Genomic DNA, 11,688 nt, shown 5'->3' with positions numbered 1-11,688 from the left:
CTCAAACTCCCCAGTATCAACTGCAGCTAGGACAAAGTTCTTGGAAAGCTCTGGTAACTTGACAGTTCAAAGTTCTGGGAAATGAGCCAAAGAGGACACACCAGGACAAGGTCAAAGCTATTTTTGACCAGACAGCCATGTTTTGAAAACTATGCCTTGCATTTAACCTGATTAGTCTTAATGTAGGGAGCCTTCCCTCAAAGACTAAGAGTGAAGCCCTGATGGTGGGGAGATATGCGAGTGACCTCAATATCTGTTTTGTTTGTTTTTAGACAGGGGTGTGCAGCAATGATGCAAGCACACATCAGTGCAGCCTTGAACTCCTGGGCACAAGTGATCCTCCCACCTCAGCCTCCCAAGTAAGTGGGACTGCAGGCACAAGCCACTGTGCCCAGCTCAGTGTCCTTTCTCTTCAGACCTGTTATAATATCAGATTCCTCCGGAGAAATCATATGCCTGAATCCATAGAATTACGTGAAGAATTTCAAGGAATTTTAAACAGAATAAAAGATAATGCAAATTCCCGGAATCTCAACCAAAGACCAAATGCTTAGGATATGAGGATATGAAGGGGGAAGGATCTGAGGAAGACAGTCTTTGTTAACCTACAAGTTGGACACAGAAGGCCAAAGATATCTTCTATGGTGATTTTATCACTCCTTGAGATCATTGTGTTTGTTTGTTTCTAACTTTTTATTTTGACATAATTTTACACTTATAAAAATGTTGCAAAATGGTAGAGTTCCTTATACCCTTCATCCAGCTTCTTCAAATGTTGACATCTTATATACCATAGTATCACTAGCATTCAAAATCAGGAAATTAACATTGATATAATGCTATTAACCGTGAGCGTATTATTGAAATTAAGTTATTGTTATCTTGAGGAAAGGATTTACTCAAATGAGTCGTATACTGAACAAACATGGAAACACAGGGCACTCTCTTGGCCCACACAAACTGTAAATAAATATGAAATAGTACCATTCCCAGTGTCATGAGTGAAATCACAGCTGATACCAGAGTAACTGGAAATCTGTCCCTACCTCCAGCTTTTCTCCCTTTAACTCTCATTTGGCTTATTGTAAAAGCAGATGGATGTCAGATGTTTACTGAGGATTTCAGAAAACAAGATAAACTTCCGTTAACAGTGGCTGACACTGTTTCTCTCCAGGAATATCTCTATAAATCACCCCAATTGGTATCCTTTTAATGCACTGTTTTCAGGCCCAGTCTATGATTTAGACATCAACAGCAGTTTGCCCAAGTTGGCAGCCAGCGATTTACTTTTATAGTCTTGCCTCAAGAAATTTCAGTCCTCTTCATAATCTCTTAAAGTGGGATTTAAACTGGTGTTCTGAACCCAGCTCAGTTAATGAAATTACTCATTTACTGATGGCATACTGATCAGGGATGACTCAGAAACAATTTCTTTTTTGAGACAGTCTCACTTTGTCACCCTTGGCAGAGTGCTATGGCGTCATAGCTCACAGTGTGGGGTAGTTTTTGACTAGTTTTTTCAAAATATTATCATCTTTATAAAAATAATATATACCGTTCCTTAGTCCTCTTATTTTTCAATTTTGTGAAGATTTTTCTCATATATTCTTTTGCTGTATAATGTTAAATGGATACAGCTCTTCCATCATGTGACATGGCCATCAAATTGGTTAAACTAAATACTGTATATATTGCTAGTTTCTAACTTCTTCTCTATTAAAATATAGTAAGTGGCCTATTGCCAAATATTTACACACCATAAAAAGGTTTATTTGCAAGAAATTCCTAGGAGTGGAATTATCAAAGAGAATGCATTTTTTTCAATACTTTTATACAGACTCCCCTGAAAAGTTCATGCCAGTGTATGCACCCATCAATGTGTGTATTGTCCAAAGCCTCCTCAACATACTCTACGCCATGTGAGAGACAAAGCACAGGTTGTTCAGAGCACAGGCTTGGAAATCAGATTGCAAAGGGATGACTCTCAGCATTTCCACATTCCATTTGTTTAAAGCTATAATATAAAATTTAAATCATTGCCACTATACCATAAAACACAATGAAGAATTTCTCACTTAAATAAAAAGAATCATGTTACTCCAACATATTTTTTTTCTTTTCATATCTACACCCAGTGATGATATTTTTTAGGCTAATTTGTAAACAGACACAAATTTGTAAAAACTGATGGAAGCCATGTTTTGTGCAGAAGACTATTTTCTTTTCTTTTTTGAGACAGTCTCACTATGTCACCCTCAGTAGTACTGTGGCATCACAGCTCACGGCAACCTCAAACTCTTGGGCTTAAGTGATTTTCTTGCCTCAGCCTCCCAAGTAGCTGGGATTACAGGCACCCGCCACAATGTTCAGCTATTTCTTTTGTTGCAGTTGTCATTGTTGTTTAGCTAGTCCTGGCCTGGTTCGAACTCGCCAGCCCCAGTGTGCGTGGCCAGCGCCCTGCGGGTGCCGAGACCAGAAGACTATTTACACATAACATACAGGTTGTTTAACACCAGATACAAGTTTGCCAAGCTTCAGATGGCAAAATGCTAAGTTGTGAGTTTAGTATTGTCCAGTTAGTTGATTTTCCTTGCCTTGAAGACTCCAGCAGCACATACCACCTCATGGTCACCCCTTCTTTTCTCACTTTGAATCCACTACAATGGAACATTCATATCCTTAAGATAGGCCTAGGAAAAAGCTTCCCACCAATCAACTGGGTAACATAATGTCCTGTTTGATAAGTTCTGTGGCTTCTTCAATTAATTATATTGTTGATTTAAGGTGCTGCTTTATTTGCTCATTTCTTAATCTGTCCTTTTTCTTTGTTTACATCTTTTTGACTCTTTCCTAGTCTATCTGCACATAGCCACCATGACTGGCAATCTGAAGAAGAAAGCCACCACCTACTGCTGTTTCTGTAAGCTTTCCAACTTTCTTTTCTTTCTTTTTTTTTTTGTAGAGACAGTCTCACTTTATTGCCCTCCATAGAGTGCTATGGAGTCAAACAGCTCACAGCAACCTCTAACTCGTGGGCTTAGGCGATTCTCTTGCCTCAGCCTCCTGAGTAGCTGGGACTACAGGTGCCCAACACAACGACTGGCTATTTATTGTTGCAGTTTGGCTGGGGCTGGGTTTGAACCCCTTGGTATATGGGGCTGGCGCCCTACCCACTGAGCACTGAGTCACAGGCGCTGCCCAAGTTTTCCAACTTTCTGTAACAAATATCCTACACGCCAGCCAGTCACATGCCACCCCATTAAATCTGAGTAGCTGCTGAGTATTTTTCTACCAGTGGTCCTGAATTGTGGCCACTTAATTCTGCCAGTGGTGTTTTCTTGCAACTCCGTTAAATCCAACACTTCCTGAGAGTCATTCCTTTCAGTCTTAGGAGGGGAGTTCCGGGTAGCCAGGAAACCCCCAGAAGCCTGTATTGGGGTGGTCCCAAACCACCCTCATTTCCCCTGCACTTTAAGGGCTGCTCTAGCTGAGGTAACAGACTACTATGGTTAATTTTTTCCTCCTCCTCCTCCTCTCCTATTTCTACTTTCTAGCTGTATGATCCTCAGCCAATCAGTTAACTTCTCAGAGTTATTTATTCATAGGGATTTTGTGGGAATTAACAACTAGCTATTATTATCTTCTTTAGTTCCTGCAACTCCTATGCACAAAATACACCTGAAGTATGCCATGCAAAAATAATCAGAGATACAGGGAGCTGCGGGATTAACAACCAGAAGGACATGAAAGCATTTGGAATTAGATGAAAAGGCTTGTCTTGAGGGCGGCCTTATTGCCAGCAGGCTTTTTGCACTTGAAGCATATATATTTCCCTAAAGCAGGTTTCTCTAACACAGATATAAAACCATGAATGTAAAATCAGGTACAAGGTCTTGGAAGAAGCCTAAAGCTTTAAGTCTGATGAAAAAACCACTTCCGGTTGGAACGGACAGCTTATGAGAAAGGGAAAAAAGGTGCTGAGAGGGAGATAACGTTTGCTTAAATGGACCAAAATGAGAGTCTAGTATGAAAAATAACATTACTTCATTTGGTTTCTTTTACACCTGTACCGAATGAGGCTCACACGTCATACAGCTAGGAAGAGGCCAGGGTCCTTAGATGTGGGACCGCTGGGGAGGGCACAGAGAACACACAGGCAAAACAGCCTGCTGCAGACTTTGAAAGAAAAGGCTTGGTTAGTAAGGAGTGTGAATTACTCCAGGAGGTAATAATACTAAAATCCAGTCTGGAATCCCTCTTAGCTATTAGGAGTCTGGCGATTGGAGACTGGTAGCTGTGGGTTCTTCAAGAGACAGTTAACTTCGGGAAAGCAGCGGCAGGAAGCTCCTAACAAACAGGAGGTTTTCTCAGGGGCAGCTGAGCAAGTTCACTTGCTGGGTCTGTGTTTGTTCAGGCTGCTCAGATGAGATGACCTGTGTCCTAGTGAACTCTGAGTCAGCAGGCAAGCAGCCCTAGAGGATTTCATTTCGTCCACACCCGTGTGCAATTGTTCCCAGGTCTGAAATGAAGGCTTGAACGTCTCTTGCTGTCGCGTGAGCGTCCGGCTGTGCCAACAGCACCATGAAAAGTTGGGCGCTGTGGCTGGGGACGCTTCTGATGAGACCACGTGGCCGGATGACCTGGGCTGCTGCACGGATGGCGGCTACGCTGAGCCTGGAACCCGCGGGCCGCTGCTGCTGGGACGAGCCGGTGCGCATCGCCGTGCACGGCCTGGCCCGGGAACAGCCGGTCACGCTGCGCGCGTCCCTGCGCGACGAGAGGGGCGCGCTCTTCCGGGCCCACGCGCGTTACCGCGCCGATGCCCGCGGCGAGCTGGACCTGGCGCGCGCGCCCGCCCTGGGCGGCAGCTTCGCGGGCCTCGAGCCCATGGGGCTGCTCTGGGCCCTGGAGCCTGAGAAGCCCTTGCTGCGGCTGGTTAAACGCGACGTGCAGACGCCCTTCGCCGTGGAGCTGGAGGTGCTGGACGGCCACGGACCGGAGTCCGGGCGGCTGCTGGGCCGGGCGGTGCACGAGCGCGGCTTCCTGCGGCCCGGGGTGCGGCGGGAGCCGGTGCGCGCGGGGCGGGTGCGGGCCACGCTCTTCCTGCCGCCAGGTGAGCCTCTGCTTGTCCAGGGCTTAGTCGAGCTCCTGAGACCCCCTCCTCCCCGCCAGCCCCCTGCCTTGCCCCGGAGACACACGGTTGGGGAGCTACAGTAAACCCGTCCCCCACGCTCCAGGGTGTCATGGATTCCCAGTGGAAGTTTTTCTTCTTAAGTTTCATGTCACTCAGAGGAGGCACTGCCACTTTCTTACGTGTATACTAAGAGTCCCTTCAAATTATATTTATTGAGAGCAATCTTGTACCAGCCACTTGGCTGTGCTTTGAGTACCGACATATGCAAAGACCTGTGGTAGTATGCATAAGTGGTTTTTGCCTTCCTTCACATCAAACTTCCAAAGAAAGTAAAACTCACGGATAGAGGCAGCTCCCCATAATCATTAAAAAACAGACTGGCACAAAATTTGACAGTCTCTTCCCCTCTATCATAAACATTTTGTCAGTAGTGGTCAACCTGCCTTGATTTTGCCCCTTCTCTGGAGTACATTTGGCAGTATCTGGAGACGGTTCTGGTGGTCACACCTGAAGAAGGAGGTGCTATTAGCATCTGGCAGGTAGAGGCCAGAGATGCTGCTAAATATCCTTCACAGCTCAGAACAGCGTCCAGAGCAAACAATTGTATTGCTCAAAATGTCTGTAGTGGTATATTGAGAATCCCAGTCTAAGTGAAAACACAGTGCTTGTTAGGTAAAGATGGGCTGGAAACAAGGCATGTGACCCACCCCTTCCAACCTCATTCTTGACTTAAACCCCACTATTTAAAATTGCTAGACGTGCCACAGAACACAGAATCCCTAAACTCAGTTTTGTAATTATTCTACAAAACAGAATAATTACAAAACAAGAGACCCTGCTTTAATTTTTACAGTTCTTCAGCAAGTCCTAACCTTAACATAGAGGATACTATGAACTCCTGGGGTTGCAATTGGGTCTTATCATACTGACTGAGTCAGTAAGGATCTAAAGATTTTTATTAACAAACAAACCCTTATGTGTACTACCCCCTCACGGTATCTGATAATTCTAATTAAGTCAATCCTTTGTTAACTAGTATTTCAGTGTCTACTATGTGGCTTGTTTAAAATTTATTGTTTTCTCAAAGGCTTTTGTAAATAATGTAGAAGGGTTTGATTGTTTAACAAATATGTATGAAGACTATACTAAAGCATTGGGATAGCTAACAAAGTCAGAAGTAGGCCTAACTGTACTTATGGTCTAATAGAGGGTATAGGCAGTTATCCAGGCACCTATATAACACATCTTGACAGGTGCTATGATGGGGGAGATACAGGCCCAGTGAGCTAGTAGGAACATATAAAAGGTCATCTAAGGCAATTCAGCCTTGAGGGGATCAGGAAGGGAGATCTAAATTTGGGCTTGACAATTGAGTCAACCAATCAAAAATTTGGGAAGGGAGAGAGAATAGTATTCTAGGCAAAGAAAGTAGTATATACCAATATTCAGGGGCCAAAGAGAACGTTGCACCTTTAGAGATGGCATTCTTTAAGGCTGCAGCAAAGAGGTGAGGAATATATTCTAATAATCTCCTATATACGAGGTCTGACAATTAAGTTTGTGAACTCATCTTAGAAGAAATGCTGCATACTTCATTGCTGATTACCAGTCACCTTCAAAGTATTCCCTTTGGGAAGCTATGCACTGACCCCAGGACCTAGTCCATCCTTCAAAGCTATTTTGGAACTCTTTTTCTGGAATGACCATCAGAGCTATCATCATACCAAAGGTCTGATAGTTAAAAGTTGACAAACTTGCCACCGTGCACTTACACTGGCAGCACTGTACAAACAACTCAGTAAAGTTTCGTAACTTTGGTATATCACCATCTCACAACTGTGTTTGTGTCAGTGTGTGCTGGTGTCTTGTTGAGTGGCGTTTATTATTATATGTTTTTGTGTGCCGTACAGTGACAGCTCTGATCATCATTCCAGAAAGAGTTCCAAAATTGCTTTGAATGGTGGACTAGGCACTGGTCCCTTAGGTACATAGTGTCCCAAGGAGAGTACTTCATATGTAGAGCACTTTACAGCTCTCAAAGCATTCTCAAATGGATACTGTTTTTTGAGGAAAATGAGAAAGCGTGGAGAATGTTATTTCTAACTTGGCTTATTTATATATTATTATTGTTTGTGAAAATGTGCGAAAACTCTAAAGAAAATAAGACATTTTATTCCCCCTCGCTTTAAAAAGAAAAGTAAAAAAGGTTCTATCAGCCTCTCTACCCCCAGCCCTCCTGGCTTCAAAACTTCTTTGCTGACTATCAAAATCTAAAACCTGGGTGGCGCCTGTGGCTCAAGGAGTAAGGCGCTGGTCCCATATGCTGGAGGTGGTGGGTTCAAACCTAGCCCCGGCCAAGAACCAAAAAAAAAAAAAAAAAAAAAATCTAAAACCTAAGAGGTCTTTTGAGAATCTAAAACTTGTGATTTGTGGTGTTCTTCAGATGAGGGGCCCTCCCCTGGGATTATCGATCTGTTTGGAAGTGGCGGTGGCCTTTGTGAATATAGGGCCAGTCTCCTGGCTGGACATGGTTTTGCTGTGCTTGCTCTGGCTTATTTCAGATTTGAAGACCTCCCTGAATATTTGAATGACACACACCTGGAGTACTTTGAAGAAGCTGTGGACTTTATGCTGCAGCATCCAAAGGTGGGTTCCAATGATACCTGCATGCAGAGGAGAGGGGGGTAGAGAAGACACTGCTAAATCCAAAAGCCCTGTCAGGACACTGGGCACTAGAAATATGCTGGGAAACACCAAGGCTGCTTCAAAAGTGACTCTAATTACTATTTCCATTTTCACCCCTTTCCAGACCCCTAAGACTTGACTGTTTGCTCCCTTTGTGATCATTTACCGTCATTCAAAGAGCACCAGACCAAAAAGTTGTTAACATTGAGTTCTGGTTCTTTATCTACCACAAAGTAGCCTTATGATCCTGTATAAGGCAGTTGCCCTCTCTGGGGTTTAATTTTTCTCTTTTAGAAAATTAATATAAATGGTTAGAGGGAAAAGTGACTATAAAGACATGTTTTAGAGACACCTGATGACATTTGCATAGGAATGATGTTATTTGATGATATTAAGTAATCATTATTAATTTTATTATAATAAATGGTATTTTGGTTTTGTATTAATGGTATTATGGTTTTGTAAAGAAAGTCCTTATCTGATAACAGGAAAAAATTAATTAGAACATTTTAGTATGATTGTAAATAAAATGATACCAACTCTGTACTACTATCCAAATTTAAACATTCTAATATTTGTTTATGCATTTTTTGAGACGGTGTCTCCTTGTCCTCATGGCATCATAGCTCACAGCAACCTCAAACTCTTGGGCTTGAACAATTATCTTGCCTCAGTCTCCAAAGTAATTGGGACTATAGGCGCTACCATAACGCCCAGCTAGTTTTTTCTATTTTTGTAGAGATGGAGTCTCTCTGTTGCTTAGGCTGGTCTCCTGAGCTCAGGCGATCCACCCACCTCAGCCTCCCAGAATGCTAGTATTACAGGAGTGAGCCACCACACCTCGCTAACATTCTAATGTTTAGAAGAAAAATGTTCTGCAGGCTCCTCTCCCTTACCCTCCATGCCCTTGGAGAACCCCAGAATTCTCTGCCAAATAGCTGTGATCCTTCTTCGAGGCCCCAACCCCCTTCTGTGGGTATATCACTATGTATACACCTAGGCCTTAAATATGCAGCCTGGAGTGACCACACATATGTGTGAGAGGCACCTCAAGGTCCATGCAGGAGTTAGGATGGAAGAGAAAGAGGGTGGGCCAGGGGCCAGGGCCTGCTAGGGGTCAGCCTTCCCCTTTGCCATGTTCTTGTATAGAATTTGAGCCTGAGCTTATATGTTATTATGGTGGTACATTTATCAAGAGTGGAGAAAGAATATTTTTTATTTAACATTTCATTTGATGTGTATAACTTTTAAATATTTAGGTTAGGGTATATAGAACTCTGTGTGTACTCTTGATTAGGGGAGAGACTCAAATATTAGGATATAAACTGTGTACTAGGAAATCTATTAATTTGCTTATAAGAAGATAATTTTAGGCCAGGTGCAATGGCTCATGTATGTAATCCTAGCATTCTGGGAGGCTGAGGTGGGAGGATCAGTTGAGCTCAAGAGTTTGAGACCAGCCTAAGCAAGAATGAGACTCATCTCTACTAAAAGTAGGAAAAATTAGCTGGTCATTGTGGCAGGCACCTGTAGTCCCAGCTACTCAGGAGGCTGAGGCAGGAGGATCACTTGTGCCCAGGAGTTTGAATTTGCTGTGAGCTAGGCTGATGCCACAGCATTCTAGCCCAGGCAATAGAATAAGACTGTCTCAAAAAAAAAAAAAGAAGGAAAGAAAAAGAAAAGAAAGAAAGAATAAAAGCCATGCTTTTACCTTTGTAGATATATAAGGAAGGAAAGCTAATGATATTTAAGAAAGCTACTTAGAGAATGTAAAATCATTGTTTATGTCCTCCATTTATGAATTCTAACTTGTTTTCTTTATTCATCAGGTGAAGGGCCCTAGTATTGGGCTTCTTGGTTTCTCCAAAGGAGGTGACCTGTGTCTCTCAATGGCTTCCTTCTTGAAGGGCATCACAGCTACTGTACTTATCAATACCTGTGTGGCCAACACATTAGCTCCTCTGTATTACAAGGATATGATTATTCCTAATCTTGGCAATGACATAGGAAAACTAAAAGTTACTGAGTCAGGATATACCACATTTTTTGATATTTGGAACAATCCACTGGAGGAACCTGATCACCTAAGTCTTATTCCATTGGAAAAGGCACAGGGTCCCTTCCTGTTTATTGTTGGCACAGATGATCATAGCTGGAAGAGTGAACTCTATGCTCATATAGCCTCTGAAAGATTACAAACCCATGGGAAAGACAGACCCCAGATAATCTGCTACGCAGAAACGGGTCATTGTATTGACCCACCTTATTTTCCTCCTTCTTTAGCCTCTATGCACTCAGTGCTCAACAAAGCAGTATACTATGGAGGTAAGCCAAGGGCTCACTCAAGGGCACAGGTGGATGCCTGGCAACAGATTCAAGCTTTCTTCCATAAACATCTCAATGGTAAAAAATCTGTCAAGCACAGCAAAATATAACATTGTATCTACAGACCAGATACCATTAATGAACATCCTATTCATACAACTTGTGTTGGATTTTCCAGAGTGCCAAGAACCAACCAGCTCAGCTTCCTTGTCACGTTCTACTGGACTCTCACCCTTTGCAAGGTTCATCCTTCTTTCCCTAGAACTTACCTTGATCTCATCTTTAGGACCAATCTTAACCTTAAGCAAGAAAAATGGAAGAAGTGTTTGCCTGCCTCTCTAGTGCTGGCCTAGCTTCAGCCATGTGTCCCATTTCTGAGAATTGAGTTTCTGTATTGCTCTGGAGTCCTGTATCCCCTTTGGGCCCTGACTGGCCAGGTCTGAGCCTTGGGCACTGATCCACTCCAGTCCCTTAAGGAATGGACTCTGTCTTATTCTTTTTCTTTCTTTCTTTTTTTTTTTTTGGTGCAGTTTGGCTAGGATTTGAACCTGCCACCCTCGGTATATGGGGCCGGCGCTGTACTCACTGAGCCACAGACATCGCCCAACTCTGCCTTATTCTTGCTAGTACACATTTCCTGAACATTTACTCAGGACTGAACCTTAGTCTGAAGATCGGGAGCATTGTACTTGTCACTATGCTTCCTTTATGTTTCCCAACTGTCTGGATTCCTGGTCACTGTATGGTATTTACCTGCCTAGAGGAATGCCTCGATGCCAAGATTTTCAGGACTATTATACCTGTGGGCCACGGCCTTCATCATTGGATGTCTTGTTATAATTGCCAAATCAGACTTCCTTCCACACCATCTGGTCCTACTACCTTCTTACAGAGTAGGAATGGGACCCATCTGCCTCAACTCACTGCAATGTACTGGGCACTATCTAGAGTCAGAAGAGACCAGAGTAGAGGGTCTAAAATTTACCTGAGATTTCAGGGCACATTGTCAGTTTTCTAGACACATACAAAATCCTTCACCAATTTGAGTCTATGCAAACAAATGCCCTTTAGATAATTAACTAATGAAAAGAAAGATTCCCTAGAGGTAACTTAATTGTTGGGTATGGTGGTGTGTGCCTATAGTCCAACCTGCTCAGGAGGCTGAGGCAGGAGGATTGTTTGAGCCCAGAAGTTTCAGGTTGCATTGAGTTGTGATTATGTCACTGTACTCTAGCCTAGGTGACAGAGTGAGACCCTATCTAAAAACAAAACAAGTAAGACAAAACTAAAAAGAAAAACCCACTGTATTGAGTGCAGTCGTTTACCATGTAGTCTAATTTTATATGATGTGAATTCTGGGAGTCTCTGTTTTAAACTTCCTGCCAAGTGGACTTGCTGCTTTAGAAATGCTTTTGGGAGTAGGCATTTCTACTCTACTCTCAAAGGAGTAGGGTGCTGGCCCCATATAGGGTTCAAACCTGGCCCTGGCCAAAAACTGCAAAAAAAAAAAAAAAAAGAAAGAAAGAAAGAAACAAATGCTCTTG

The 11,688-nt window shown here is 43.0% G+C and overlaps 1 protein-coding gene across 3 annotated transcripts; it reads left to right on the top strand.

The window, feature by feature from the left end:
* Positions 1-275: 275 nt before the first annotated feature.
* Positions 276-10,303, top strand: ACOT6 (acyl-CoA thioesterase 6). 3 transcript variants are annotated; one of them, XM_053603447.1, is made up of 4 exons: positions 276-359; positions 4,518-5,113; positions 7,578-7,780; positions 9,649-10,303. In XM_053603447.1, exons 2-4 carry the CDS (start codon positions 4,582-4,584, stop codon positions 10,252-10,254), a joined length of 1,341 nt encoding a protein of 446 aa, XP_053459422.1. In that variant the 5' UTR covers positions 276-359; positions 4,518-4,581; the 3' UTR covers positions 10,255-10,303. The 3 variants fall into 3 exon arrangements, with proteins under 3 accessions (XP_053459422.1, XP_053459421.1, XP_053459423.1); XM_053603446.1 differs by lacking the exon at positions 276-359 and having other exon boundaries at positions 4,290-5,113; XM_053603448.1 differs by lacking the exon at positions 276-359 and having other exon boundaries at positions 4,321-5,113; positions 7,696-7,780.
* The last annotated feature ends 1,385 nt before the right edge of the window (positions 10,304-11,688 follow it).

Source organism: Nycticebus coucang, chromosome 9 (assembly GCF_027406575.1).
Source record: "Nycticebus coucang isolate mNycCou1 chromosome 9, mNycCou1.pri, whole genome shotgun sequence".
Classification (NCBI taxonomy): domain Eukaryota; kingdom Metazoa; phylum Chordata; class Mammalia; order Primates; family Lorisidae; genus Nycticebus; species Nycticebus coucang.
Note: the sequence above shows the minus strand (reverse complement) of the source record. Positions and strands in the feature narration are given on the sequence as shown.

Bases quoted from the DNA above. Each gene is read 5' to 3' on its own strand.
- ACOT6 (XM_053603447.1), top strand. From the start codon at position 4,582: ATGAAAAGTTGGGCGCTGTGGCTGGGGACGCTTCTGATGAGACCACGT. The intron at 5,114-7,577 runs GTGAGCCTCTGC...GGTGTTCTTCAG, and splicing joins CACGCTCTTCCTGCCGCCAG to ATGAGGGGCCCTCCCCTGGG. The intron at 7,781-9,648 runs GTGGGTTCCAAT...TTTATTCATCAG, and splicing joins TTATGCTGCAGCATCCAAAG to GTGAAGGGCCCTAGTATTGG.